A 24,959-nucleotide genomic window follows, 5' to 3' on the forward strand; every position below is an offset into this window, starting at 1 on the left:
TGACTTGCTTATTTGCCCCAGTGACCTAACATCTTCTCTTACAGAAGAGCGAAAGCAAGGGCAGAAAGGAAAAGGGATGCTCCCCTGGTCATTTAGCCAAGCGGTGGAGTGGGAACTTGCAGTAGAATTTTCTAGTGTCTAAACCTGAGCATGCAGCGTGAGTGGAGGGGGAGAAGGTGTGGATGGGCGGGCGCTTCACAGCCCACCTCTCCGTGCAGGGCTGAAGCACTGAGGGCTGAGAGCAGCTGACACTGCAGACCTGCAGAGGCTCTGGGGCAACTCTATATGGTTGACTCATAGGAAGGCAGATGAGTCTTTACATAGACTGTTAAGAGAAGGGGTGTACATCTCTACAAAGGAGTGTCTCCCAGAGGAGACATTCATGAGTCAGCATTGTTGCTTGACGGTGTTGCTAACCCCTCCAGCAAACCAAACAGAGAAAAGGAAACAATGAAGCCAAGAGCATCACCAGCCTGGCAGGCAGTGCCCCCTCTGCCTGTGGGTAAAATGGACAACTAGGAATAAAGGATGCATAGGGTTTCCAAGGCTGAGAGACATTTTTTTACATTTAATAACAGGTTCCAAGGTGGGGGGTGGGATGAGGTTCCTTCACACATTCAAGTTTAAAGCCAGGCCTGTGACTGAAGTGGGTTCTGTCAGGAGCAGGGGGTTCCCCAGGCTGGTTTCCAAAACTGGCAGAGAACTCCGCATGCGTGCCCGGCTTCCCCTCACTTCTTTTTGAACACTTGTTTGCACACCTGGTCACCACAGGTCAGCTCCTGCAAGTCAGAAAGTGGGTGAGTGGTCACAACAAGTCCAGATTTGCCCTCTGCCCACTTGTCCCTCCTAGGGTCTGGGGCAGGTAGCTGAGGCTGGGATAAAGAGGGCATTTAGCTGTTCTGGGCAAAGTGTCCCTCCCAGATCCAGTAGGCTGCCATGCCCTGCAGGTAGCAGTAATTTGATTTTGACACTCAAATTGAGCTTGAACAACTATAAAAATGAAAAATACAAAGAAACGACCCTCTTGGGCAGGATTTCCCCTGCTCCCATGATTAAAGCAACATTGCCTAATTTATTAAAAGGTGGCGAAGCCGAGAGGAAGGGAAGGGTAGCATGGAGAAGCACTAGGCAGGTTGTTAGCAATGGCCCCAAAATAGGGGAGGGGCTTCAGAAGGGCTCCCCCTGTTCTGCCTGCACAGTGGACAGGGTCCCACTTTTCATGGAGGTAGATAGAACCTCGGGCCTTCTCTGCATCTCACTGAACCCCGAGGGAGGAGGGGGAGTGAGCATGAGGAAGGCCGCCATGCTCGCTGCCACTGACCACGGATTTGTTGTCTTAACCATAGACACTGCTGGGGATGGCCATACAATTTTAAAAAAATCTATCATCCAAGCCACAGGAAATAGGGAGAGCTGCCCGTGGGAAGCGCTGAGACCACCTCCCATATATCACTAGCTGACATGTCCCTGAAATAAAGATCTCGGGTGAAGCTTGCTCAGATCCGAAGAGCATCTTGGTGACATCATATTGACCTCAGAGCTGGGTACCTGCCTGACTCCATAGGTGAATGAATGAATGAATGAATGAATGAATGAATGAATGAGGATGTGTTTGCTGAAGGAGCCACTCATTGAGCAGATGAGTAGCTGAGTGTTTGAAAGGATGAAACTTTTCTCACTCTTCTGATGTGGGGCCCATAAATTGTTGTGAAGATTGCAGAGTGAAAAATAAAGCTGTCTAGACAGTGACCGTTTATTGAAGGATGTCAGCCATTGCCCCTACTGTTCTGTTCTAGTAGCAAATCAACCTCATAGGAGCTGGGATCAGGTCCACCATGCCTTAGGCTCCAAGGCTTAGGGTGAGAGTCCAGTGTTCCCACCACGCCCTCCACACCCCTCATGCTCTCAGCCCCCCTCCCCCACCCAGGTACTGACAGGACGCCTGGTCTTGTCCAGGCGACTTATGGCTCGCCTTTCTCCCTAGCTGCTCCTTAGCAGGCTGTCTGCATTTCTCCTTGGATCTTGGTTTCCTAGCTCAGCATTTTAAACTTTCTTTTTAATTGCAGCCGTTCACAGAAACAGCCATATAGATTTCTTCCTGGAGTCCCCTGAGCCAGATGGGAAGGGCTTTCTGACTATATGACCAAATGCATTTGGCTGGGGCTCAGGGCCATTTTTCTTGTCAAAGCTCCTGGCCAGGTGAGTGCTGCGGGAGGAAGGTGTTGTCCAGACCCCGGGGGCTTACCAGGTACAGCTTGTCCCCTTCCACCCACTGCTTCCAGCCGCGATTCTCCTTCTCCCCTTTCTGCACACACACCAGAGTGTCGCCTTCCCAGGTTATCAGCGTCTGCAATGACAAATTGTCAGGCAAATCACACGGTTGGCCTTGGGAGACTGAGCAAGTTTACATCTGCAGCTGCAATTCCTGCAAGCTCCGCCAGCCTCCTGCAAGCCCATGGGACAGAGTCCTGCCTCAGTGACCCCAGGGACCTTCCAGTCTCCACTCCATTCTAGCCAAGCTGGTCTCTCTGGGACGCCTGCATTCTCTTTTAAGGGATTCTACCCAACCCATTTTATTATCTGGCAAAAATAGCATTTCGAGCTAGTGAAGGAAAGATGATAAATTCAACTATCAACAATGTGGAATTTCTGGAAGGGGAAATACCTCAAAGTCAACAGACAAATAACCAGCAGGAAAAAAGAGCTGTAGCGTATCAGTAAAGACTTGATGTCCTTATACATAAAGGGCCTCTGTAAATCAATAAAAAGATCATTAACCTAACAGTCCACACCAACCAAACATATGAACCAAGGGCTTACAGAGGAAACTCTTGAAGTAGATGGCTTTTAAACCTAGGAAGAGATAGCCTCCTTCACAAATAGCAGGAGAAATGCTGATAAGACTGCTTCTCAGATCCAATTAATCATGTGGTCACAGTTCAAAGATTTAGTAGCACTGAGGGGGGGCTGTCCACCCTCTCTCAGGACTCACCAGGTGGGATGAGAAATGGTTTGCGAGGACTATTTCATATTAGCTTTCAAAATATGGAACTGCACATATTTTTGCATATGGTTTGCTTTTATTTACTTGCTTACTTGTTTTGAATAATATTTAACTTATTATTTAAAGATTTCATATGCTTTTAATTTTTTTTTGGACAGGGTTTCACATAGACCTGTTCTATGTTCTACATAGAACTCACTGTGTAGCTAAGAATGACCTTGAACTCTTGACCTTCCTGACCCTACCTCCCAAGTTCTGGGATTATCATCTCTGACGAAACTGTACATATTCTTTGACCTAAAATGTCTACCCTGGGAATTTTCCTGCAGGAGTCACATTTTGAGCCTTGGCCGCTGCAGGTAGAAATAATCCCAGGGAGGTTCCCTAACTAGAGAGCTGCTGCTCACGTGGTTCCAGTTTCTGTCACCCAGAACCAGGAGGGTGCCCTGCTTTCCTTTGGGTTTTCTCTGGGTAGCGATGCTAATGGTATAGCAGTATAGATACAACAGCAGAACTCACGAAGGGCATCCTCCATTCCAGGCAAGCCTTGCTGGCCTGCCTGCACCCTGGCAGTTGCAAGCCCCTGCACACACAACTCGCAAGGTAGATGTTCACTAGACACCCCTGTTTCCCTCTTAATGCCTGCCTTCATGCCCAGTCAGGCTCACGCACTGCACCTGCTGGGATGTTTATGTCACCCCACTGTGTCTGTGCCTTATTTCCTGGGGGGAGAGGAGCCTGACAGCGCTGGTTTTTTTTCCCTGTATGTATGAACTACCTGGGGCCTCTCTGAACAAAATTAGGCTAAGGACCCGAGGCTTGCTTTCTTCTACATCTTGTAAACGCAACTGATGATATATTGACTTGTAGGGTTTTTTTTCTCTTCTTGTGCATTATACAGGCCTGTTTGCTACACGTTGTTAAATCTACCTACTTCTAGAATAATTTTGACCTTGACCATAAGATATACTTTATGTACAGTGTTATTCCTCTCTTCTACTCCTCCATGCATCACGGGATGGCGCGTTACCACAAAGGACTGGAAGCTTCATAAATGCTGTCAGTGGGTGGCTGGTTAAATACGATGTGATTCCTCCCTGCTTCGCAGTCATAGACAGAGTACAGCCAGAGCCGGTTGTTTAAATGTTTAAAAATGCAAGATGATGAGCCGTGTGCGTACGACAAGGGAGCCAGGTGAGGAGTGTGCAGTATTCCTGTGTTTAGTCCCTGGGTGATGATTATCCCTGTAAAGAGACTGAGCTAGGGAGCCAAGATGGAACGGAAGTTCCACTGTTTACTGTTTTTTAAAAAAATTGTATCCATCCATATCGTCACAGACCCCAAATCTAATTTTAAAACAAAATATGCTGTGCTTTCTAAAAGAAAGATGTCTCCTCTTTCTTTAAGACCATCTGAAGCCCCACATCTCTGAAGAACTTAGAGACGTTCAAGCCATAGGTCTCCCGGCTCCTCTGGAAGGAAGAAATGTCTGGGAAATGCATTTACCGTTTCTCCCCACTGCCTTGGACTCCATTGCTTCCTAGTGGATAGGGAAGGACTCTTGTCTTCTCCTTAGGTAAGGAAAGTGTCCTCTCTTCTCCTTCCTCCCATAGTGCCTTGCACCGGAAGCCCCTGTGCGGCCGACTGCACTGATGTCTGTCTCCCTTCACAGACAAGGAAGCTCAGGGAAGGAGAGGCTATGTGGCCGCTGGTGGCTGCAAGGACACTCAGCACAGTGACTGGCCTTGTGTGGTGGACAGTTTCCCTGAAGCACAGTCCCAAGGGAAGCCCACTCGCCTTCTGCCTTAGAGGAGGTCCCAGCGGAGAGTACACATGCCCTGCCAGGGGGTCGTGCAGTAGACAACTGTCCATTTAATTGTCTGTCTTCTGTATAAGGCCTGAGATCCCCGAGGGCAGGAAATGGGGGGGGGGGTCTAATTCATCTTGTCACCTACCTCTCTGACACAGACTTGGCAGGCAGTAGGAGCTTATCAAAATTTGCAGAATGAAGAAAGGAGAAAAATGTGAGTGCAAAGAGGCCTGTCCTAATATTTCATTTTAATAACTCACACTGGGCAGCAAGATTCAAAGTTATTCTGACCCAAAAGTAAATTGGCTACCAATGAATCATGGTAATGCTTCCAAGATTGTGGGCTGGCTCCTCCATGAGACAGCGAGAAGCAGAAAGAAGAGAACAGTTAGATGAACCAACTCCAAGTTTAAATTTCTTATTAATTAAATTATCCTCCTCCTTTCCCTTTTAAGTTCTACTACCTAGTCCAGGTTGACCTCGAACTTGTCACTTCCTCGTCTCAGCTTTTCAGAGTGCTGTGGTTACAGCTTTTACTATCACACCCAGCTTTTAGTTTCAGCCCTCATTCCTGTGTCTGAAGAGGTTTTTAAAACAGGCTCAGTTATTTTAAAAGATCCTGCAGCTGAGGAAGCCTTAACTTCTGAGTGGGAAGATGGACAAGGAAAGCTCTTGGAAAAGGGCGGGTTTGCACAGAACAGAGGCAGGGGTAGAGCCCCAATGTGACTCTTCTTACACTTCCAAAGTCAGCATCGCTCAAAAAGGCTCTTTATGTCAAATTAGATACAGGTGACCGCCCACTGTTTAATCTGGGTGAGTCAATACCTGAATCATGGATCTATAAAAGACTATCCTATTTCTTTAAAATTATTGTTTTAAGATTATGACTATATCATTTCCCTTTTTCTTCCTTCTTCCAAACCTTCCCCTGTAACCCCAGCCCCACCCCACTTAGAACTCATGGTCTCTTTTTCTTGTTGTTACATATATGTGTGTATATGTTCTTGAATACACAAATACAGCTCGGTCCATATAATGTTACTTGTATGTTTTCAGGGCTGAGCATTGAATAACCAGTTAGATGCCCTTCCTTGGGGAAGACTATTTCTCCTGCTTTTAGCATTCCTTAGCTACCTGGACTAACCTCCATGGTACCAGAAGGTACAATGCAGGCTTTCAAAGGAGAGAAGCAAACAGTAGTCTTACCCAGTTATGACATCTTGCCATCGATAAACTACAACAACCATCATGGGATGATAGCCCTCAGAGTACAGGAGTGACACACACTTTGGGAATAACCAACAGCACTCTAATGGTACATATGGCCCACTCAACAAGAGGAAAATCACACGTGGTCCTGAAAAACAAGCCAACTACACAAGGCTAGTGAAGTCATGGATTTTGGAAACAAAGCAACATCTTCATTCTTCAGAAGTACAATCATTTGGAGGTTGTGTCAGATTGTTCAATATAAATGTATGCATGAGAGAGAGGGGAAAGATCTCGATTAAAAACACAAGGGGCAAACAATAACATGCAACTCTTTTTTAAAAAGTTATTATCATGTGTATGTTCCTACATGAATTTATGTGGGCTAAATACATGCAGGTACCTGTGGAAGCCGAGGGCATCAGATTCCATGGAAGTGGAGCTACAGATGGTTGTAACTTACCTGATATAGGTTCTGGGAACTGAACCTGAGTCCTCTGTAAGAGGAGTTAAGGCTCTTAACTGCTGAGCCAGCTCTCTTGAACCAATGAGATAACTCTTTGTGAAGAGGGAAAAGTTGTTCTTTGTTCTTGAATCTGAAAGTAACAGCTATAAACTCCAGGCATGGATGGGATCTACTGACCCATGGAGATGTCCCTCCTTGAAATTTTCCTTAGAGGCTTTATCTCCAACCACCTGCAGTGCTTCAGGAAGTCCCATTGGGATGCCCTTCAGACAAGGAGCCCCCCAAATCACACGGTGCTATTTGCCGTGTCCCTTCCTGCTTTCCCCACTCCTTACTGGCCACTCCAATTCCAAACCTTTTCAAAAATGGATTTATAATTTGCAAACCATAAAATTCATTCTGTTAAAATCTACAATTTTAATAGAGCTTTGAGTGGTGGCAACTTTTTTCCTCATCTATTCACAAGACTGTGTGGCCATCTTCACCAATGCATCCGGAACATTTTCGTTTTATCAACTTGCTTCTACTAGTACTCTCTGCCCTCTAGCCTTGTCTCTGTGCATTCACCTGTCATGGGTCTTCATACATGATCTTTTATGTGACGCTTCTGTTGATTAGCATGTTTTCCAGGTTCGTTGACACTATACCAGGTTCTTTCACACTATACTTCATTTTTTCTGATGACTGAATAATACCTTAAATTCCATTATATGGATATCAATTAATTCTTGCTTATTGGTGTGTGTACATGCAAAATTAGTTTGTTTGTATGTGTATGCCAGTGCATGTGCATATGTGTACGTGTGTGTTTGTGTAGACTAGAGATAAATGTTGTCTTTTATAATAGCTCCTCACCTTAATTTTTGAGACAGGGTCCCATACTAAATATGGGGCTCACTGATTAGGCTGGACTGTCTGGCTGACAGCCTCCGAGATCTTTTGGTCTCCACCTGCCCAGCACTGGGGTTACAGATGTTTGCTGCTGTGCCTGGATTATTTTAACATGGGTTCTGGGGGTGCAAAATCAACCCCAGAACTTATGCTTTTGCAGCAAGAACTTCGCTGGCTGGGTATCTCCCAAGCCCGTCAATTTTCTCTACATTTTGCATGCAAATATATGTGTATCTTTTAAGCTTTGAAGATTTAACTTAGGACATTGTGTATGCTAAGCAAGTGTTATTATCAGCTAGCCACACCTCCATCCGTGCTTTTGTTTGTTTGAGAAGGGGCTTTTAACCTTCTTAGAAACAAGTCAGGGTAAGAAGTGGAGAACAGATATGGTGCTCAGAAGAGAAGGGGGGTCTCCGAGGCCCTTGGAATCAGCTTTATCTTTGGTGTGTTTTTACGCTTCTGCTCTGGGATGACACGGAACTGGGTTCTTCAGGGCTCCTGCTATAACCACACCTTTCTCTAATGAACGTCGAGTTTTCTTGAGGGTTCTGAGTATGATCAAAGAGTTGAGAAGTGGAGCTCTAGGGAATGAGAGTGTGCCAAATGAGGCTTACTGCACACAAAACACATGCATATGCAAAACTGTGCAACACGTGTGTGCACACAGCTTGTGAGTGTACTCAGAGATGGAGGAGGGGGAGAGGAAAAGGGGGAGGAGAGAGGGAGAGAGAAGGGGAGAAGGAAGGAGAAATGGAGAAAGGGAAAGGGGGGGGGCTCATGCACTGCCTGCCTGGCATCCTCTTGGACCTATTCCAGTTATAGACAGTAGATGGTCCTGAGGGCACCTGTTCTGAATTGTAATTCTCATGTGAATAGTCTTTTGTCCAGTCTCTAGCTGAATTTATCTCATCCCACCAGCCTTGTGTGTGTGTGTGTGTGTGTGTGTGTGTGTGTGAGAGAGAGAGAGAGAGAGAGAGAGAGAGAGAGAGAGAGAGAGAGAGAGAGAGAGAGCACTATCCCTGGCTTTCTGCTGCAGACAAAGCAGAGAGAAGCCTTGGAGAAGCTGCTAGTTGAGTTAGTGGCTACTTTCCATTCAGGGCTAAGTGATGATCTTGATGAGAACAAGGAGAATGGGAAGTGGGGAGGCCAGAGGCTGGGCAAGCTGGTGCTGACAAGTGGAACTCTTTTCGAATTAGGGAAGGCCGGAAGGATGTGACTTATTTCAGAAAGAGGGAATTCTCTGTCATCTCGGGTGATGAAGAACAAGTTAAAGAGGAGCAGCTTGCCTCTCAAGAGTGCATGCTCACTTACAAGGAGCAGGGGAGTGAATCATGGGGAATGGATTACGCTGGAACAATGGAAAGATGCAAAACTCCAGGGACAAATTCCCCCTTAGTTCTGGTGTCTGATGAACTGGCCTTTTGGTCACAGTTCAGAAAAGCCTTGTGGATCTACCATCCCAGAGACCCACACGAAAGGGGCCTAACTTGGACCTTCTGGGGCTTTCCTTTGTCAGATCAGCTCTGAGGGAAGAGCTCCAAAATACTTTTTTACCGCTGTCATTTTTCAGCAAGAATCACTGCATCCAATTTTCCTTGATAGATGAGATTATGAATGCTAGGTCACCTTGACTGGGGGATGTGCCCTGCTTTCTGTGAGCCATCACACAGGGGCAGGAAAAGGGACCCACGACGCCTTGGGATGCTGGGAAGGTTTAAGCACTGTTAAAGTAGATTTAAATCGCTGCTATTTAGTGATAGATTCTTATGGTAAGCGCCCCTTCTGGTATTTTCTCGTGACTAAGATGTTGGGGCACAGGCTAATTTGATTCCCTAATTGGCAGTTGCTGGGCTCTTCCCTCATTGCTGTCCTCACTCTTTTGGAAAAAAGCTCTGTCTGCCCATCAGCCAGCTGGGCTGCCCTTACGATGTTGGCATCAGCCATCTTGAACCCTCCGTGAATGCCTTGAAAAGGCTCCTTGATGGTCACAGCTAATTGCTCTGGCTTCTGCAGGCTTGGCCTCAGCCAAGGTTGTTGGAAACAGCTTGTAGCAGACTTTGTACTACCCCAGGCCTTGGAGGACTCTGACTCTGCAACGTCTTCCACCTTCCCTGGTGGCCTTGCTGAGGAACGGCTGTGACCCGGCTACAGAGGCAAGACTGCGGTTGGTCCTGGCACTCCTTTCTCTGGCTCTCAAAGTGGGCTCCTCAGATAGCTGACATTGAAGAAAGATAAAAGGCTGGACAGAGTCACAGATGAGAAACTGCCACCCTGGTCACCAGCTTTCCAGGGAGCTGTCAAGTATTTAGAGCCAAGAATCTCAGACTCTTGGGCTAAGGGCTCGAACAGTGGTCAGTGGTAAGGGCTAAGAGATCTGGATTTCTAACCTGCAGAAGAGCTCTGACACCTGTTGGCTAAGGGTCCCCATTTCTTAGATGGGCATAGGGTCAATGACGTCAGAGTATACCACCTACTGCTACTCCCACCTGCCCATTGCTGCCACTTGCTATAGCCAAACACTGAGGGAAATAAAAGTGGCTGGAGAACAGCATTTGAAGAGCTTTTCTCCTTTGCTCTTTGGTCTCTCCTTAGTAAAGCTAAAGGACTCAGCTAGCCAATGACTAATACTCTCAGGCCAGGAGAGGAACCAGAACTTTTCCCCTGAGACTTTAGAAGAGCTCCTGGAAGAACAAGACAGGGTTTTGCATAGGAAGAGGGGGCTGCGGTGACTGGGCAGAGAAAGGTGGAGGATCCCGCATCATTGTGTCATCCCAACGAGCTGGGGATGAGGGCTCATTTACTCGAGACAGTGTATCCCTTCTCTGGTTAGGAGCCTGGCAAAGGCAAGCTGGCACAGAGAGTGCTGTGACTATCCAGACATCCAAACTGGCAGCCTTGTGTAAACTACATAGGCGTAGGTGGTCTAGCCAATGGTCACTGGGACATGTGACAAACCAGTAGCCTTTCCAGGTCTTCTGTACGATCTTCAGGGCTGTGATGCTAAGGTTTGGGGAGGAGAGCCTTTAAGTGGGACTGAGATAGAATCTCTCTTCTTCCTGTTCGGAGGGTACAGGCCAGGTGCAATGGCCAAAAACTGGAACATAGTGTGAGGAGCAGGCCACTGGGCAGGGGCATCCCACAGCAATGCAGGGGAGCTACTGTTGCCCCTACTTCTCTTACCCCACATTTTCTTGCCACTTAGCAGCCTCTGCTTTCTTCATGAACAGCTGCTTTGGATAAAGGCATGCTCTTTCTTAGAGTTGAGGTCTCAGACTTGGAGATGGCATGTCACCTTCTGTTGAGAGTGGTTTTCTCTGTGCTTTCGGGGTTGACCAGTTCAAGTAGAGTAGCCCCCTCTCATCAATTAGGTATATGCTCCGAGAATCTCAGTGTGACCTCGGGTAGAATTGAACCCTATATATTCTGTGGAACTAACATGGCTACCGAGTGACCGGTGGGTGGGTAATGCATAGGTAGTGTATAGGGTAGATAGGCTGGACAAAGAAATGGCTAACGTCCTGGGCAGTGTGGAGCAGGCAAGGGAGACTCCGTCATGCTGCTCATGGGGTGCAGTTTAAAACTTGGGGGTTGGTTTCTGGGATCTCCCATTCACTATTTTTGCACTGCAGTTGACCGTGGGAAACTGTGGGACCTAGTGAGACCTTGGCTAACGGAGGACCACCGCAGTTCAAATACTGGATGTATGGCCTTTGACTCCATAGGGTTCCATAGATTATATCCCAGGAGTTAAGTCTCGCTGGGCAGAAGCCACACAAGTCACCAGTACTGGGTTACTAACTTTACTGAGTCCACTGAGTTTGTCGTATTTCATTTGCATCATGATTTTCTAAAAAGGAAGTTGGGTCATGTTAAAGTGAGAGGCTACATGTAAAAACACCTGCATTCTCAGGAACCCTAACAAAAACAAACAACAGAAAGGCAGGTACCATGAAACCTCATCCTTTCTTGGGCCAGGCTGGCTGGAGCTGAGCATGGATGCCTCTCTAGATCTAGGTAAACTGCTTGGCTGAGCTCCATGGTTATCCGTTCTTAGGACACTCCATCATACCCTTTTTCTGCTGCTTCCCCAGCCTTGTAGTCGAGAGGATGGGGCCCTGCCTTAATTTCTCACGTGATCTAAGGCCTCTCCTGCCTCTCTTTACTCAGCCTTCACCAATTACTCATTGCCAATGTCAGTTCATTCTCGATCTGCTTACTGGAACCTTCCTGGGGTTGGTTCTATCATCCAGTCAGTGTGAAACCAGAAAGTCACGCCTTGCATGAACAGGCCCAGCGAAACCCCTCCCACCCAGGTACCTTGACGTGCCGGCCGTCCAGGCCCTTCGTGTGCTCGTCAAACTCCACCCCGACGGTAAAGTCCAAGTCATAGTTTCTGAACGTGCTGTTGGTTTTTGTCTTGAAGTTATCACCATCTTGAGTGATGATCTTCGTCTGACTCAGACGTACCGCGATCTTGCGGGTGGCAAAATCAATATCTGTTGGCAGAGGGAGTAGCGGAGGTTATGATGTGTGCAGCCAGGCTCATTCATTTCTTTAACAAGGCAAAGTGCTCAGGCCCAGAAACTCAGGCTGGGGACACGCCACATTTCTTGACTTAAGTGAGAAGCAAGAGTTGTCTTACACACGACTTGATCATGGGTTTGATGACTCTGTCCTCCCCTGTGTCCCCTACCACAACCAGCCCTAGGGTGATGCTCACAGTAGATGCTCAGATAGTAAGGACTTGTTAATGGAGGAGCGTAGTCCAGGGCAGTGATATTAAAGCCAGGACCCTGGACCACCATTAGCAGCAGCAGCAGAACCTGGAAACCCGTGGAAATCTCATTTTTGTGCACACCTCAATTTAAAACCACAAGCACCCAAGAGTGAGAGTGAGGGGCAGGTGGGTCCCGATTCCCCAGCTATGTGACTTTACAGAAGCCACTCTCCCTTCCAGAGCGTCAGTTTCCTCCTGGCAAAAGAACACTCATTTCCTTTGGCTGTGGTGGTGAGGACTTAGTCAGCTCTATGGAGAAAGTCTGTACCCGGTTCCCAAGAGCTTGTGTGTATCCATTCACTACACACAGGCTTCCATTATGTCCTTGTCTGTTTGGGTCACTTTAGCCCAGAGCAAAAGTTTCAGATCACAATTATGTATCCCTATAGCTACTGGATATACACCTCGCTACAGAGCAATATAACTGTAGCTATTATGGTGCCCTTTGTCCAGCCTAGCGGGATACCTCTCAGGCTGGACCAGCTTCTTCCCTCTGCTTTGCTCGGTCAGTGGCTTTTACTCAAACCCTGCATGTTGAAGTTGTGCTAACCAGAGCTCCTGCAGCCATCACTAGGGGTAGGAAGAAGATGTTGCTAACCAAAGGGGAACACTCCAGGTAAACGACTATGGAAGGATGGGAAATTGTGGGGAAATTTAGGACAGATTGTTCTTTAGCCAGCAAATCTATATCCGTTCTGTGGAAGTGGACATCGTGGCCCAGAGAATTGAAGCGGTGGGCTCAGCACCATCCGGCTTCACAGTGTCCCTACAAATGCAGCCTGCTTGTCATTTATAGCTCAGGCTCCCTAACAAAAATTATGACTTGTCCTGGACTGCCTAGAATAGCGGATCGCAGTGAAATGGCTGGTTGTTGCTGAGGGAACCAGTGTGTCCTGGAAATAGCATCCTTGTCAATCTTCCTGACTAGGGCCAGGAGAATGTTATTAGGGGCTCTATGCAAATGGAAGCAAACACTGCTTCGCCTCCAGATTGAAAAATGGCTTGGCCTCTTGGCCACCCTTTAGCGTTCGCACAAGCCAGTTAATCATGTCACCTCTGCTCCACCCCGGGGAAGGGAGCGAAATACCCCGCTGGTGGATTTCTTGTTAGATATTTCTAATCAGAAGGTTTAACTGAAGCTACAGAATACACATTTGTGTGCACGCGCTCACACACACACACACACAGTACACAAGCACTTCCTCTTTGAACTTTGCAGAGGAAACTACTTTCCTGATATGATATTTTAACACTAGGGTTATCAAGTTTGTTTTATCTGCTTTTCGGTCTTACAGGTACCTCCGAGCCTGATTTACAGCCAGGTAAAGTGACATTCTATCTCAGAAGGAAAGGTCCAAAGACAAGCTATTTCTGAATAATATACACGGCTCGTGGCTGCCGCTGCGGAAAAACAAATCAACAACAGCCAAGTGACTTTATTAAGCATACTTTTCATAACTGCATCTTGAACAATGCAAGCCATAAAGCTGAAATACGAGCGTGCTTCTCAACGTTAAAATGCTCTGTAATATGCTTGCGAAGAAAGCTAAAGTTGCAAGCTAAAAGGGCAGGTGCTCTTTGTAAATTAAAGAGCGGAGATGCGCAGCAATCCATCACAGGAAATCTGAGAACAGTTCAAAGTGCGGCCTCAATGGGCTTTGAACCTGGACTCCTTAACTCTCAAATCATCGACTCTTCCAAGCAATAGGGAGAAGCCGAGTGGAAGAACAATTTTCTCTTTCTTTCCATACCATTTCCTCCTCCAGGGGACACATTTAGAAGGGAATTAGATGGGTCCCCGCCTCTCTTCCTTCGCTCCCTCCTCACTATTGCAGGCAGGCTGGTGACCCTGGGCTCATGGCTCGTACTCGGTACTCTGCACCCTTAGTCTAATGATCTCCACTGGGGCGGGTTCACGGGAGAAGTGTTACCAGCACGTGAAAGTGGGACCGGAGAAGGGGGAAGCAGTTATCGTTGTCTCTTGGATTTTTCTGCCTCTTGGTACTTTTTCCTTCCAAAGTCCAACTAAGTACCATGTGGCACAATTAAGACTCTGATGAACTGAATAACTTGGTTGGCTTGTCAATGCCAGCAGAAATCCAGAGTTTTGTCCAATAACTGCATTCTCAGACCATCAGCTGCTGGTTGGTTTTCAGTTAGGGACCCTGAGTAACCTTCTCAGTGTTTTTTGAAGGCGCTGCCTCTCTGCTTTGGATGCCTCCACCATTTAGCAATGTTCAGAGTGAAGTCCTTACCACTCACTCCCTTGGCACCCTCCTGTCCAGAGCTGCCCGGGGGGGGGGGGGGGGGGGGTTAGCAAGTTGTTAGAAGAGATAGATCGGGTTCCTGTCTGGGTCCTGCTACTTCCTAGTCACCTGTATCCCTAGGCGTTTCTCCTTCTCTGGGCTTCAGGTTCTTCATCTCATCAGACGGAAAATATCCCTTCTGTCCTCAGACCTGACTTTACTCCAAGCTCTAGGTCTCATCTCAACACGCTCATACCCATGCTGTCCGTGTCTTGGCTGTGTAGGGGGGGGGGGGATGAACTCAACCCAGGAGCAACAGAATGCTTGGTCTAACCCCTGGCTGTCTTTCCACCCTCAGCCTCCTCGCCTATCTTCTGTATCTTCCATCTGTCTGTACACTCCCACACCCCAGCCCTCCTGCGGTGTACCTTCCTGGACACGCAAAAATCTTTTGCACTTACTGTCCCTTGCTTTGGGAACATAGTTTAGCTTCAGCTTCTGGCTTTAAGAATTGCCAACTCTTTGGCTTGTCTTTCTTGACCTGGTGACCTTTTGTAACTCTTCAGACATTGTTCTCCTTCTTTGTCTATTTTTTTTTTTCCTCTGATGTTTTTTGAGACAGGGTTTCTCTGTGTAACAGCCTTAGCTGTCCTGGAACTAGCTCTGTAGACCAGGCTGGCCTCGAACTCACAGAGATCTGCGTGCCTCTGCCTCCCGGAGTGCTGGGATTAAAAGCATGCACCACCATTGCCTGGCTTCTTTTTAGTCTTTAAAATGCTTTCACTACCTAGAATCACCTAGCACCGTGTTCTGGTGTTCTCTCTCGGCACCCTTCCGCTCCTCCCACCAGGGAGGAGATCCACTCTGTGTGGGTGGGGGACAGTCTTCTCATTTACCATTCCATGACCAGTGGCCACAAAGGTTCCCTCCAGAGCAGAGCTGCTTGGATTCTGCGCAGATGACACAGCCCCTGCTTCCATAAGCAACCACTGATGCTCCATGTGGCAGCTGGGTGAGTCTCTACCCTGGGCAGAGCTAATGGACTCTGCTCTCATCTCCTCCACATGATCAGAAGCTTCTTTCTACAGCTCTGCCCGCCCCTCCTTTAGAAATGAAGACCTTTCTCCCACTCCTCTTTTTCTGGTCCAAAGGCGGATGGTAGACACGACAGAGTCGATGGGTGATGGGGGCTTTCAAGCTGCTTTCTTCAGGGTCAGAAAGGGTCTAGGAAAGCCTTGCAGTGCCCAGGAGGCACCACTCAGTCATCCCGGACACTTGTGCTCTTAATGACTTTGATAACTTGAGGCAAACCCAAAGGTTGCCATGCCACGTCATTGTGCGGAGGTCGGTACCTGAGTCACGTGTGGAGGCGAGGGTATCAAGTGAGCCACTGGGCTATTGACAAAGCCAGGGTGCGGCTCCCTCCCTACCGCATGGAGAACCAGGTCTCCCAGAGAAAGCCAGTTCCCTCGCTGATGGACCGAGTGAAAGTCCAAGAAAGTGACGGCTCTTAGGCAAAGAACAGTGTCATACCTGATGGCATTTACACACCTGGGGATTTGCAAAGATCTCTGCCATGCTCATCCCAAATGCCAAGGGCACAAAGGGGCACAGAAGGCAAGCTTCATTGATTTCCCAGCCTCGGGAAAACAACGCTGCCTTTCAGCAGGGTGAGGCAGACGTCAAACTAATCTATGGAGCAACTTTTGACAAGGTAGAGTGCCGGGGCAGCCACTCCTCATCTGCTTTCGGCTGATTCCCTTGGCATTAATCACTGCCAGCCCCGTCCTGCCCATGGGCAGGTGAAGGAAATCAGGTGTCTCGGCTCAGCAGTGCAAGCATGACTCTGGCTGAGTTTTTTTCTTTTTGTACAGGGCATTGTGGTGTCGAGGTGGGGCCAGTCTATAGGATCCTGAGACAGAATGCTATCAGCAGCTGGGCGCCAGTACAAGGACACCCACGCTCTGTGCCTAGCTAGAGCCATCACCTGTGGTAGGCATTTCAATCCCCAAAGTGCCAGCCGCCCTTCTACAGAGCGGGATCCAGCTCCAAAGAGTTGAATCAGTCTGCTCAGTCTAATATGATGTTAGAGTGTACATTTTTACTGAAGCCCAAACTGATGAGAAGTAACTGATGCTAAGGATTCAAAAAGTCAATCCTGAAGTCTCTAAGCAATACACTCACAAACTGAAAGTCCCTCGTGCCCATTGTGGTGTAAGCTTGTCTCGGAGTCCAAAGGAAGCTAGATATAGATAGCAGATTCCTTTCAAAGAGTTAAGGGTATACCCCCAGCATCTCTCTTGAGGGAAAAGGGTAGGGGGTGGTCATGTTTGCCTTCTACCTTCAAACTGAGGAGCTGGACTTCAGGAGTCTACCCATGGGACCATACACTGAACTGGTACTGGGTTTTATCCCTAATATCATTATCATGTGTATGTGTATATGTAGTGTGGGTGAGGGTGGGGGACATGTGTGTACCATAGCGTGTGTGTGGAGGTCAGAAGACAACTTTTGAGAGTTGGTTTTTTTTTCCTTCTACTGTGGGCTCCAGGGATTAAACTCGGGTCTCAGGCTTGTGTGCCAAGCGTTTGTACTCATTGGACCAGCTTGCTGGCTCTGGAATTCGTATCGTTTAAGCAAATGCAGCAAAATGCACACTGCTTTCTGATAATAATCTATGTGCCCAGCTTGTCTAGTATACTTACGAAACCAAGGTGCTTCCAAACAGCCCATATGACAAGACTTTCAGTTGTCCAAAATCACAGCTGCACCTAGCAGCACCTAGAGAATCTACAATATGAGTGTTCTTATCTCTGTTTGGCAGATGGGGAAACCGAGGTCACAAAAAGTCAAAAACCTGATTCCACATCACAGAGTAAGTCCTGAGGGGGGGGAGGGGGAGGGGCTTAGTCTGCACGCACTCTGGGCTCGCCTACCCCTCTAATCAGTTACATATGTGGGCTCAGAACCCCATTTCTGTTGGCCACCTGTGTCACCAAGCAGAAGTGTGACAGGAATATTTCCTTTCTGCCTGCACCATGCTACACTTCGTTCCAAACAAGCTAGGTGTCCTCACCCTAGTGAGTGGAGCCCCAATAAGAGGAGATTTTTGCCTGTCTTTCTTTAAATACTGAGGTAAACCCCACAACCCCCATTCTCACAAACTTCTCACCCCCATACCCAAATTTCTGGGCCTCCGAGGCCATTTCTCTCTCATCCTTGTGTGGCTCCCTCATGTGCAGGCACGTGTGTGTATGAAGAATTTCAGGGTGGAGGTGAGCAGGATGGGGAAGAAGTCAGCTGGGCAGCCAAGATCCTCGCCCGGTGCCCGGCTGCTGCCGCCATTGGGAAGCCCCTGTGGTGACTCACCCCATCTCTGTTCAAGTATAGCCCAGAGGTTTCCAGGACCCCATGTTTCTGCCAACACTAGGAGAGACCTACAGACCTACCCTGTCACTAGCTCGAGACACAGATGAGTAGCCCTTGGCCTGGAGCAGAAATAACAGTGGGTGGTTTGAGCCATATGATAGCAGCTCCCTTCAGCCTTCTGGGAGCCTGAATGCCTCAGGCTAGAGAGATTGGCTAGCTGGTTCTTCAATTTTTTTTTTATGACAAGGCCGAGAAAAACTCCAACTGGAGGAATTGGTGATAGTGACTGATTCAAATGGCTATCTATGAGACGGTGATGGTAAGGCCAGAGAGTGATCTGGTGTCCTCTAGGGCAGACAACACTGGTCGTGTGTGTGTGTGTGTGTGTGTGTGTGTGTATGTGTGTGAACATGTGACACGTGTCTGTATCCTCCATCCAGTGTGTGTTTTCTGTCAGCCAGGCACTGTGCTCAGCACATTCTAACCCCATCCCATTTATTATTTCCAGGTAGGGAAAGAACTTCATAGAGTTCATGTGTCTCAGCTGACTTAGCATGGTTTTGACTGGGACAGAGGGGATTTACCCAGAGCTCTGATGAGTCTCCCACTAGCACCTCCTAGAGGACCAGTCTATTATCCTCCAAATGTCCTCTTCCTCCCCATCCCCTTAACCTCTTACCTAGGGCCTTCATGTAGCCTTCAAAGTTCTCATTACTCTCCATTTCCCAGGTTCCATTCTGGTCCCTCGTCATGATGGTGGCCTCTGGTCTGGTGTAGGCGTCTGGTGACCGTGAAGGGACAGGCTGCAGGGAGACTGTGTTAAACCGAATTGCTTTTATAGCTTAGTTGGCTGGGTGTAAGAAGATAGTGGTGTCAAAGGTCATAAGGCTGACTCAAAGGAATCATCTTTGCCTCTGCAAAGTTCAGCAGGTCTGTGGGCAATCCGGGCACAAAGTCCTGCTGTTGCCAGGTGTGCGTGTCCCAGTGACCTCCACGACATGCTGCCTTGGAGCAGCTTGTTTGCGACTGGTGGCCTCCCACAGAGGCTCTGGCCTCACGTGGAACATTCTATCCAGTTCCTAAGGGAAGCAAACACTGAATATCTGCCCCACAAGCTCTGCAGCTCTGCAGCAGCCCAGCACCAGGCCTACCCACCACATCACCAGCGCTCTAACCAGGCTGGCGAAGCTGAGATGATGGCTCTCACATCCATGGACGTGTACTCGGTGCCTGGTGGCATTTGAACTTCATTTTGTCTTAGTTTACAACAGATCTTGGGTTGTACTTAACAGCCCTCCTTCCACAGGTAAGCAAGGCTCCAGGAGGTTAAATGACAAGCCGCCTAATAGCAGGTATCTTGTAAAAGACAGAGCCAAAAGAAGGACTGTGGCAACAGAATGAGACAGAAAGGGCCGTTGGGATTCATCATTTGAGGCCTAGCCAGAAGCTTACAGAGCATGCAGTAGCGGTGGGGATTTGTGCCTACACTCAGATTTAAGCACACAATTCCTCCCACCTTCCAACCCCCAGGTCTTGCATCCAAGAATGGAAGGAAGGCTGACCCAGTAGGGGGAGGGGCTGGAGACAAGAAAGGATGTTAATTGTGATGAACTAGAAGCCTGGGTGTTGATGAGCAAAGCAAATGGAGGCGTTGGTGCTGATGCAAGACCAAAGAGGAAATCCATACGCCCACAGGAGATCCAAACTCTTGCGGGCTGTGTCTTTAGCTTGGACTCTGCATAGGTTGACGGATCCGTTGAATGAGGCATGCCTGACTTTGACATGGGTTTAGATTTTGAGTTTATACTTGAACTAACCAAAGGGATTCAGTAAGTGTGAAACTACATTGATATATTTCAGTCCAGGCCAGAAAGAGTTCTCTGTGGTAAACACATGTAAAAAGAGGTTCGAAATCAGAAAACATTGTGAAGCTTATTACCAAGAGCTAGTCCCAGAAGTAAATGGGTCTCCAAGAGTTTCAGATACCAACTAGAAAATAGATTTTAAATCAATATGGAAATTTATGGAGATGAAAAATTTCCATAATCAAATTTTGGAAAAATTATGGAAATCACACCAAAACTGAAAAAGGCATAAAATGATATTTTTAAAAAAATTACTGCAGGTGTAGTGGCACATGTCTTTAGTCCCAGCACTCAGGAGACATAGGCAGGTAGATCTCTTGTGAGTTCCAAGCCAACCTGGTCTGTGTAGCAAATTCAGGATAGACAGAGCTACACAGTGAGATTCTGTCTCAAAAATATTGTTAGTATTTTAGAAATTAAAAATATAGTTGCTAGGGGCTACACATACATATACTCAGGCACACACATAAAATAAATAAAGAGATATTTAACATATACAGTTGCTAAAATTAAAAAGGCAATAGATGGTATGAAGAGTTTATTAAATATTGCTGAGGAGAGTATCTGTAAAATGGAAGACCCAAGAAGTTTACTCAGAGAGAAAATGTGCTCTATAGTTTTTATCAATTTGAGCCAGCTCTAGACATATTGAGATATTGCCTCCAGCAGACTATCCTGTGGGCAAATATTGGGGGCATTTTCCTGATGAATGATTGACACCCAAGGATCTAGTCTGCAGTAGGCGATGCCACCCATGGCCAGGTGGTCCTGGGTTGTATAAGAAAGCCGGCTGAGGTTTCAATAAAGGAACCTTGTTCGTAGTATGTGGCTTGGCTTTATCTCCACTACATCAGAGGGGTAAGATCCTGTTGTCTTGCTCCAAACTCAGCTCTGTTTGTCTAACAACTGTCCAGATTGCTACTTTTATAATTTTGGCAACTAAGATCCCATATGATACAGTACCATAACCCAACACCATTGACAAATGACTCACTTTTTATTAATGTCTATGTATGACTGATGGATGTCTAGGAGGGCCCAAAAGGCTTGGCGTCTTTGTCTTCACATTGCAGCTCTCCCCTCTGCAAGCTCAGCCTTGGACTCAGAGCTTTGCCAGCTGTTTCCCCTTGGAACAGGTAGGTGAGAAGCGGGCTGAGTGGCGAGTAGTGACTGTGGCTAGGAGGTTGCAATGGGTGGTGTCCTGTGGAGAGCACAGGCTGCTGAGCTCCTCCCCTGAGAAGGGCAGGGTGAGACCCAAGAATGGGCATTTCCACAAAGCCTCCAGGAGCCAGTGCCTTACCCCAGGACCAGAAGTGAAATTATTGTCTAACAGAATGGAAGAAAGCGTCACTTCCTGGCCTTGACCGCTGGGCACTTACCTACCTTGAGTTCCACATTTATTCGCTAGTCATCGTAAGAGACAGAGCAGAGGACAGAGAAAGAGAGAGACAGAGAGAGCGTACTTGGTCGTGAGTGTTTGCGTGTGAGCGCGAACAAGTGTGTGGAGACCAGAAGATGATCTTGGCAGCATGCCTCCTCAGGCATCACTCTTCTTATTTTTATTTTTTTTTATTAGAATTTAATTTTATGTGTGTATTTTGTCTGAATGTATGTGTGTGCATCACTTGCATGCCTGGTGCCTGTAGAGGCCAGAAAGGGTGTCAGACCCTCTAGAACTGGAGTTACAGATGGTCGCTAGCCACCAAATAGATCCTAGGAATTCAAGTTGGGTTCTCTACAAGAGCAGCCAGTGCTCTTCACTGCAAAGTCATCTTTCCAGCCACACCCATCTCGGGTTTTGAGACAGGGTCTCTCATTGGCCTAGGGCTTGCTGAATAGGGTCAGGTGGCCTCCAGGGTCTGTGCCAGCTATAAATGGTTAGAATGCCTGGTTTGTAGGTGTGGGTTCTGGGGTTCTAACTCAGGTCCTCATGCTTATGTAGCCGACAGCTTATCTTCTGGGCCATCTCCCCACATAGAGAAAAAGACGGATAGGCTCTTAGAAGGGTTCCTGGCATCTACTAATGGTCTGTTCAGGATGGCGGCGGTGGTGTGGGGCTGCCGACCAAGCTGCTGGCAAGGGCCTGATTCATCCTCACCCTTCCAAAAACCAGAGCTTTCGTATCCCATGGTTTCTGATCTGTGTACAGAGGTCAGAGGCGAACTAGGAGGAAACAGGGCCGTGAGGAAAGCAGTGGCCACTTAAGCACTCAGCCATACAAGTCCACGAAAGATCACGTTCCTCACACGTGGTCACAGAGCCCTGGTAGCCCGCCCTCCCTCCAATTCTGACCACACCTGAGTGCATCCCATTTTGTATCTGCTTACCTTCGGGGCATCCCTGAGGTGACTTAAGCATGGAAAAAAAATTACCATCTGTAACTAACCTGCAAAGAATATCCTGGAGATCAGAGGAAGAAAGGCAGACCAATCGCCAAGAATGAGCTCAAGGAAGGGCCCAGGCCAGTGTGAAGTCTTCAGCTGTGCCTGCCAGCTGGCCTAGGGAGGCTTCCTCTACCAGGGCAGCCTCACCCAGTCCTGCCCAGGTCCTCCCAAGTTCGCCTTGCTTGCTTTCTTCCTCCCTCCTCACTGTTTTTTGTTGTTCTCCTGTATTGAGGCTCAAACCCAGGGACTCCTGCGTCCTGGCAAGTGCTCCACCTCTGAACTCTTTCCAGGCTCCTCCTTCCCTCACAATGAAGATGGCTCTGTACTGGATGCTGCTCAGTGCCTCAGGGAAGACGCCATCCCTGCCTGCCGCTCCTCTGGGGTGATGCCCCTGTGATTCCAGCCCAGTTGCGTGTGCTCTCTGCGGAGATCAGAAAGTCCATGCCTTTGTCTGCAGGCCACAGGAGGAAGGCGACCTGGGATTTCTTTGAGTCAGAGGCCAGGCTGGGCCTTGTCTCAGTCTTTTACATACCTGGTGCTTAAAACATTTGCATTCCAGAAGGGAGAGCAGGAGAGCAAGGAGGTCATATTTCCACCACCCCTCCCCCACCCAGGACCCAGGGACCACATTGCCCTGGCTCAGGAAGAGTTTTAGTGGTTTCTTCCCGTCCCTTATCTTTTAGTCAGAGAAGGCAGGAGCTGAAGGGTTCAGTCCTAACCATCCTTTTCCCTAGGGGTGCTCCTTACCTCTCCAGGGATACCCCACAGAAACTTCTATTCCCTGCACCGCAAACCGTTTCGCCAGACCCAAGGGATATCTGGCCAGGTAGAGTTGGGTTATGGGTCTCTGAGGGCGTAGGCACCACTTCACTTTCCTCCCGTGCTTAGTGCCTGCAGTGTGGTGGCCGAGGACCATGCCAATGCAGGTCGAATGAGCACAGCTTGTTAGGGGTGTGACCAGGGTGGGACTTTCTGGGACATTAAGCCCTAGCTCGAGGCATCTCCTGGAGCTGGAAGGACAGAAGAACTTTGATTACAAGTGGTTCTGGGAACTATTAGCAATTCTTCTTTTCTAGACTTCAAACTAAATAAAAGCATTGGTGAGCTGATCAATAAGATATCGGTCCGTGCACTCTCCCCACATTTATCAAATGTGTTTGATGTCCTAAAATCAATGAAGATGCACCATTCAAAAACTTCTATATACGGTGTTATGTTCCAGCAAGTGGTTTGACCCGTGATCAGAATGACAATCGTGACCCTTTGTGTCCTGAGTACGTGGTCTGTCTTAGGTCAATAAAGTGGGGGTGTCCTTGAATTTTCACTGCCAGGTTGATGAATACTAGGTTCAGAAAGCTTAAATGATTTTGTAAAGGCCACATAGGTAGTAAAAAGATCATGGATTTGAACACAGAACCTGTCTGTCTGGTTTATCTAGCCTTGTTTCCCCAGGTCTTAGGACTCTTTGTATCCTGTTAGCATCATAAGTGATTCTGATACCCAGCAAAGCATGAGAACCAAGCGTGTGTTGTATACACCAAAGCGTGACAGAGCTAGGAAGCAATGAGGTAGCAGCTGTGATACAAATGAGAAAAGAGCATGCGTACGATCCAGGACAGGTGGAGTGACTGTCACACAGGCTCCCCTGGGACTGCACATTCCTAATGCCACCCTCTGGGCTTAGAAGAGCCAGGCCTCTGGAATAGACACAAGGATGCCCATGGCTGTGGCTGCCCTCCACGTCATCCTCAGGACAGACACTGGAAGGTGGGGCACAAGTACCTGTTTGGATCAAGGCTGGGTTGCCATGAGGAACCCCAGTGCTGGTGGCTCATTGTAGTAGCTGCTTTTCTTGTTAGCTGTGACCCGATGAATACCTGACAGAAGCACTTCGGGAGGAGAAGTCTATTTTGGCTCTGGCTTTGTGGGATTCTAGTTTATTGTGGTGTAGAAGGAGCTGCGGGCAGGCCTGCTTTTCATCCTGCCCGGCTCCCACATGGTTAGCTTTACACCCGAAATAACATCACACAAACTGTATTCATATAAACACTGCCTGGACCATTATATCTAGCCTCTTCTTGGCTAACTCTCATATCTTGCTTAACCCATATTTAGTAATCTGTGTAGCACCACGAGGTGGTGTCTTACTGGGAAAGAGTCAGCATGTTTGACCTGGCGGCTTGCTCCATTGCATCTGACCAGAGAGGAGAGGCATGGCGTCTGCCTCACTTCCTCCCAGCATTCTGTTCTGTTTACTCTGCCTACCTAATTTTCTGTCCTATCTAAGGGCCAAGGTAGTTTCTTTATTAACCAATGAAATCAACTCAAAACAGAAAACTCTACCACATCATTGTGGCAGGAGTAAGAGGCAGCTGCTCATACTGTGTCCACAGTCAGGAAGCAAGGAGCTATGAACAGTGGTGCACAGACAATTGTCTCCTTTGTGTTCAGTTGAGGACTCTAGTCCACGGAGGGGTACTACTTACACCTAGGATGGGTCTTCCCATCTCCATTACCCAAACTAGACAATTTCTCACAGACATACCTGGGGATTTGTCTCCCGGATGATATCAATGTCAACTATCACACCAAACCCAGCCAGGGACATCATTTTCCGAGGTCACTGGAACCAAGAAAGTCTGCTCTTGTTGACAGGGGTGGAACACCAGCCACAGGGCTTCTGAGGGTCTCCAGGCAACCCTAGTGCTTACAGGCTGTGTACTGGCTGGTTTGTGTGGCACCTTGACACAAACGAGAGTCATCACAGAGGAAGGAGCCTCAGTTGAGGAAATGCCTCCATGAGATCTAGCCTTAAGGCATTTTCTCAATTAGTGATCCAAGGGGAGGGCCCAGCCCATGGTGGGTGGTGCCATCCCTGGGCTGGTGGTCCTGGATTCTGTAAGAAGGTGGGCTGACCAAACCATGGGAAGCAAGCCAG

General features: G+C 48.0%; 1 protein-coding gene across 1 annotated transcript; it reads right to left on the bottom strand.

Moving 5' to 3' along the window:
• Positions 1–728: 728 nt before the first annotated feature.
• On the bottom strand, positions 729–18,566 carry Rbp2 (retinol binding protein 2). Its single transcript, XM_050157291.1, has 4 exons — positions 18,452–18,566; positions 11,698–11,876; positions 2,246–2,347; positions 729–779 (listed from the first exon to the last, which is right to left on the bottom strand). Exons 1-4 carry the CDS (start codon positions 18,522–18,524, stop codon positions 729–731), a joined length of 405 nt encoding a protein of 134 aa, XP_050013248.1. The 5' UTR covers positions 18,525–18,566.
• Positions 18,567–24,959: the final 6,393 nt, after the last annotated feature.

This window comes from Alexandromys fortis, unplaced genomic scaffold, assembly GCF_014885135.2.
Source record: "Alexandromys fortis isolate MF-2015 unplaced genomic scaffold, M_Fortis_MF-2015_v1.1 scaffold_85, whole genome shotgun sequence".
Lineage (NCBI taxonomy): Eukaryota > Metazoa > Chordata > Mammalia > Rodentia > Cricetidae > Alexandromys > Alexandromys fortis.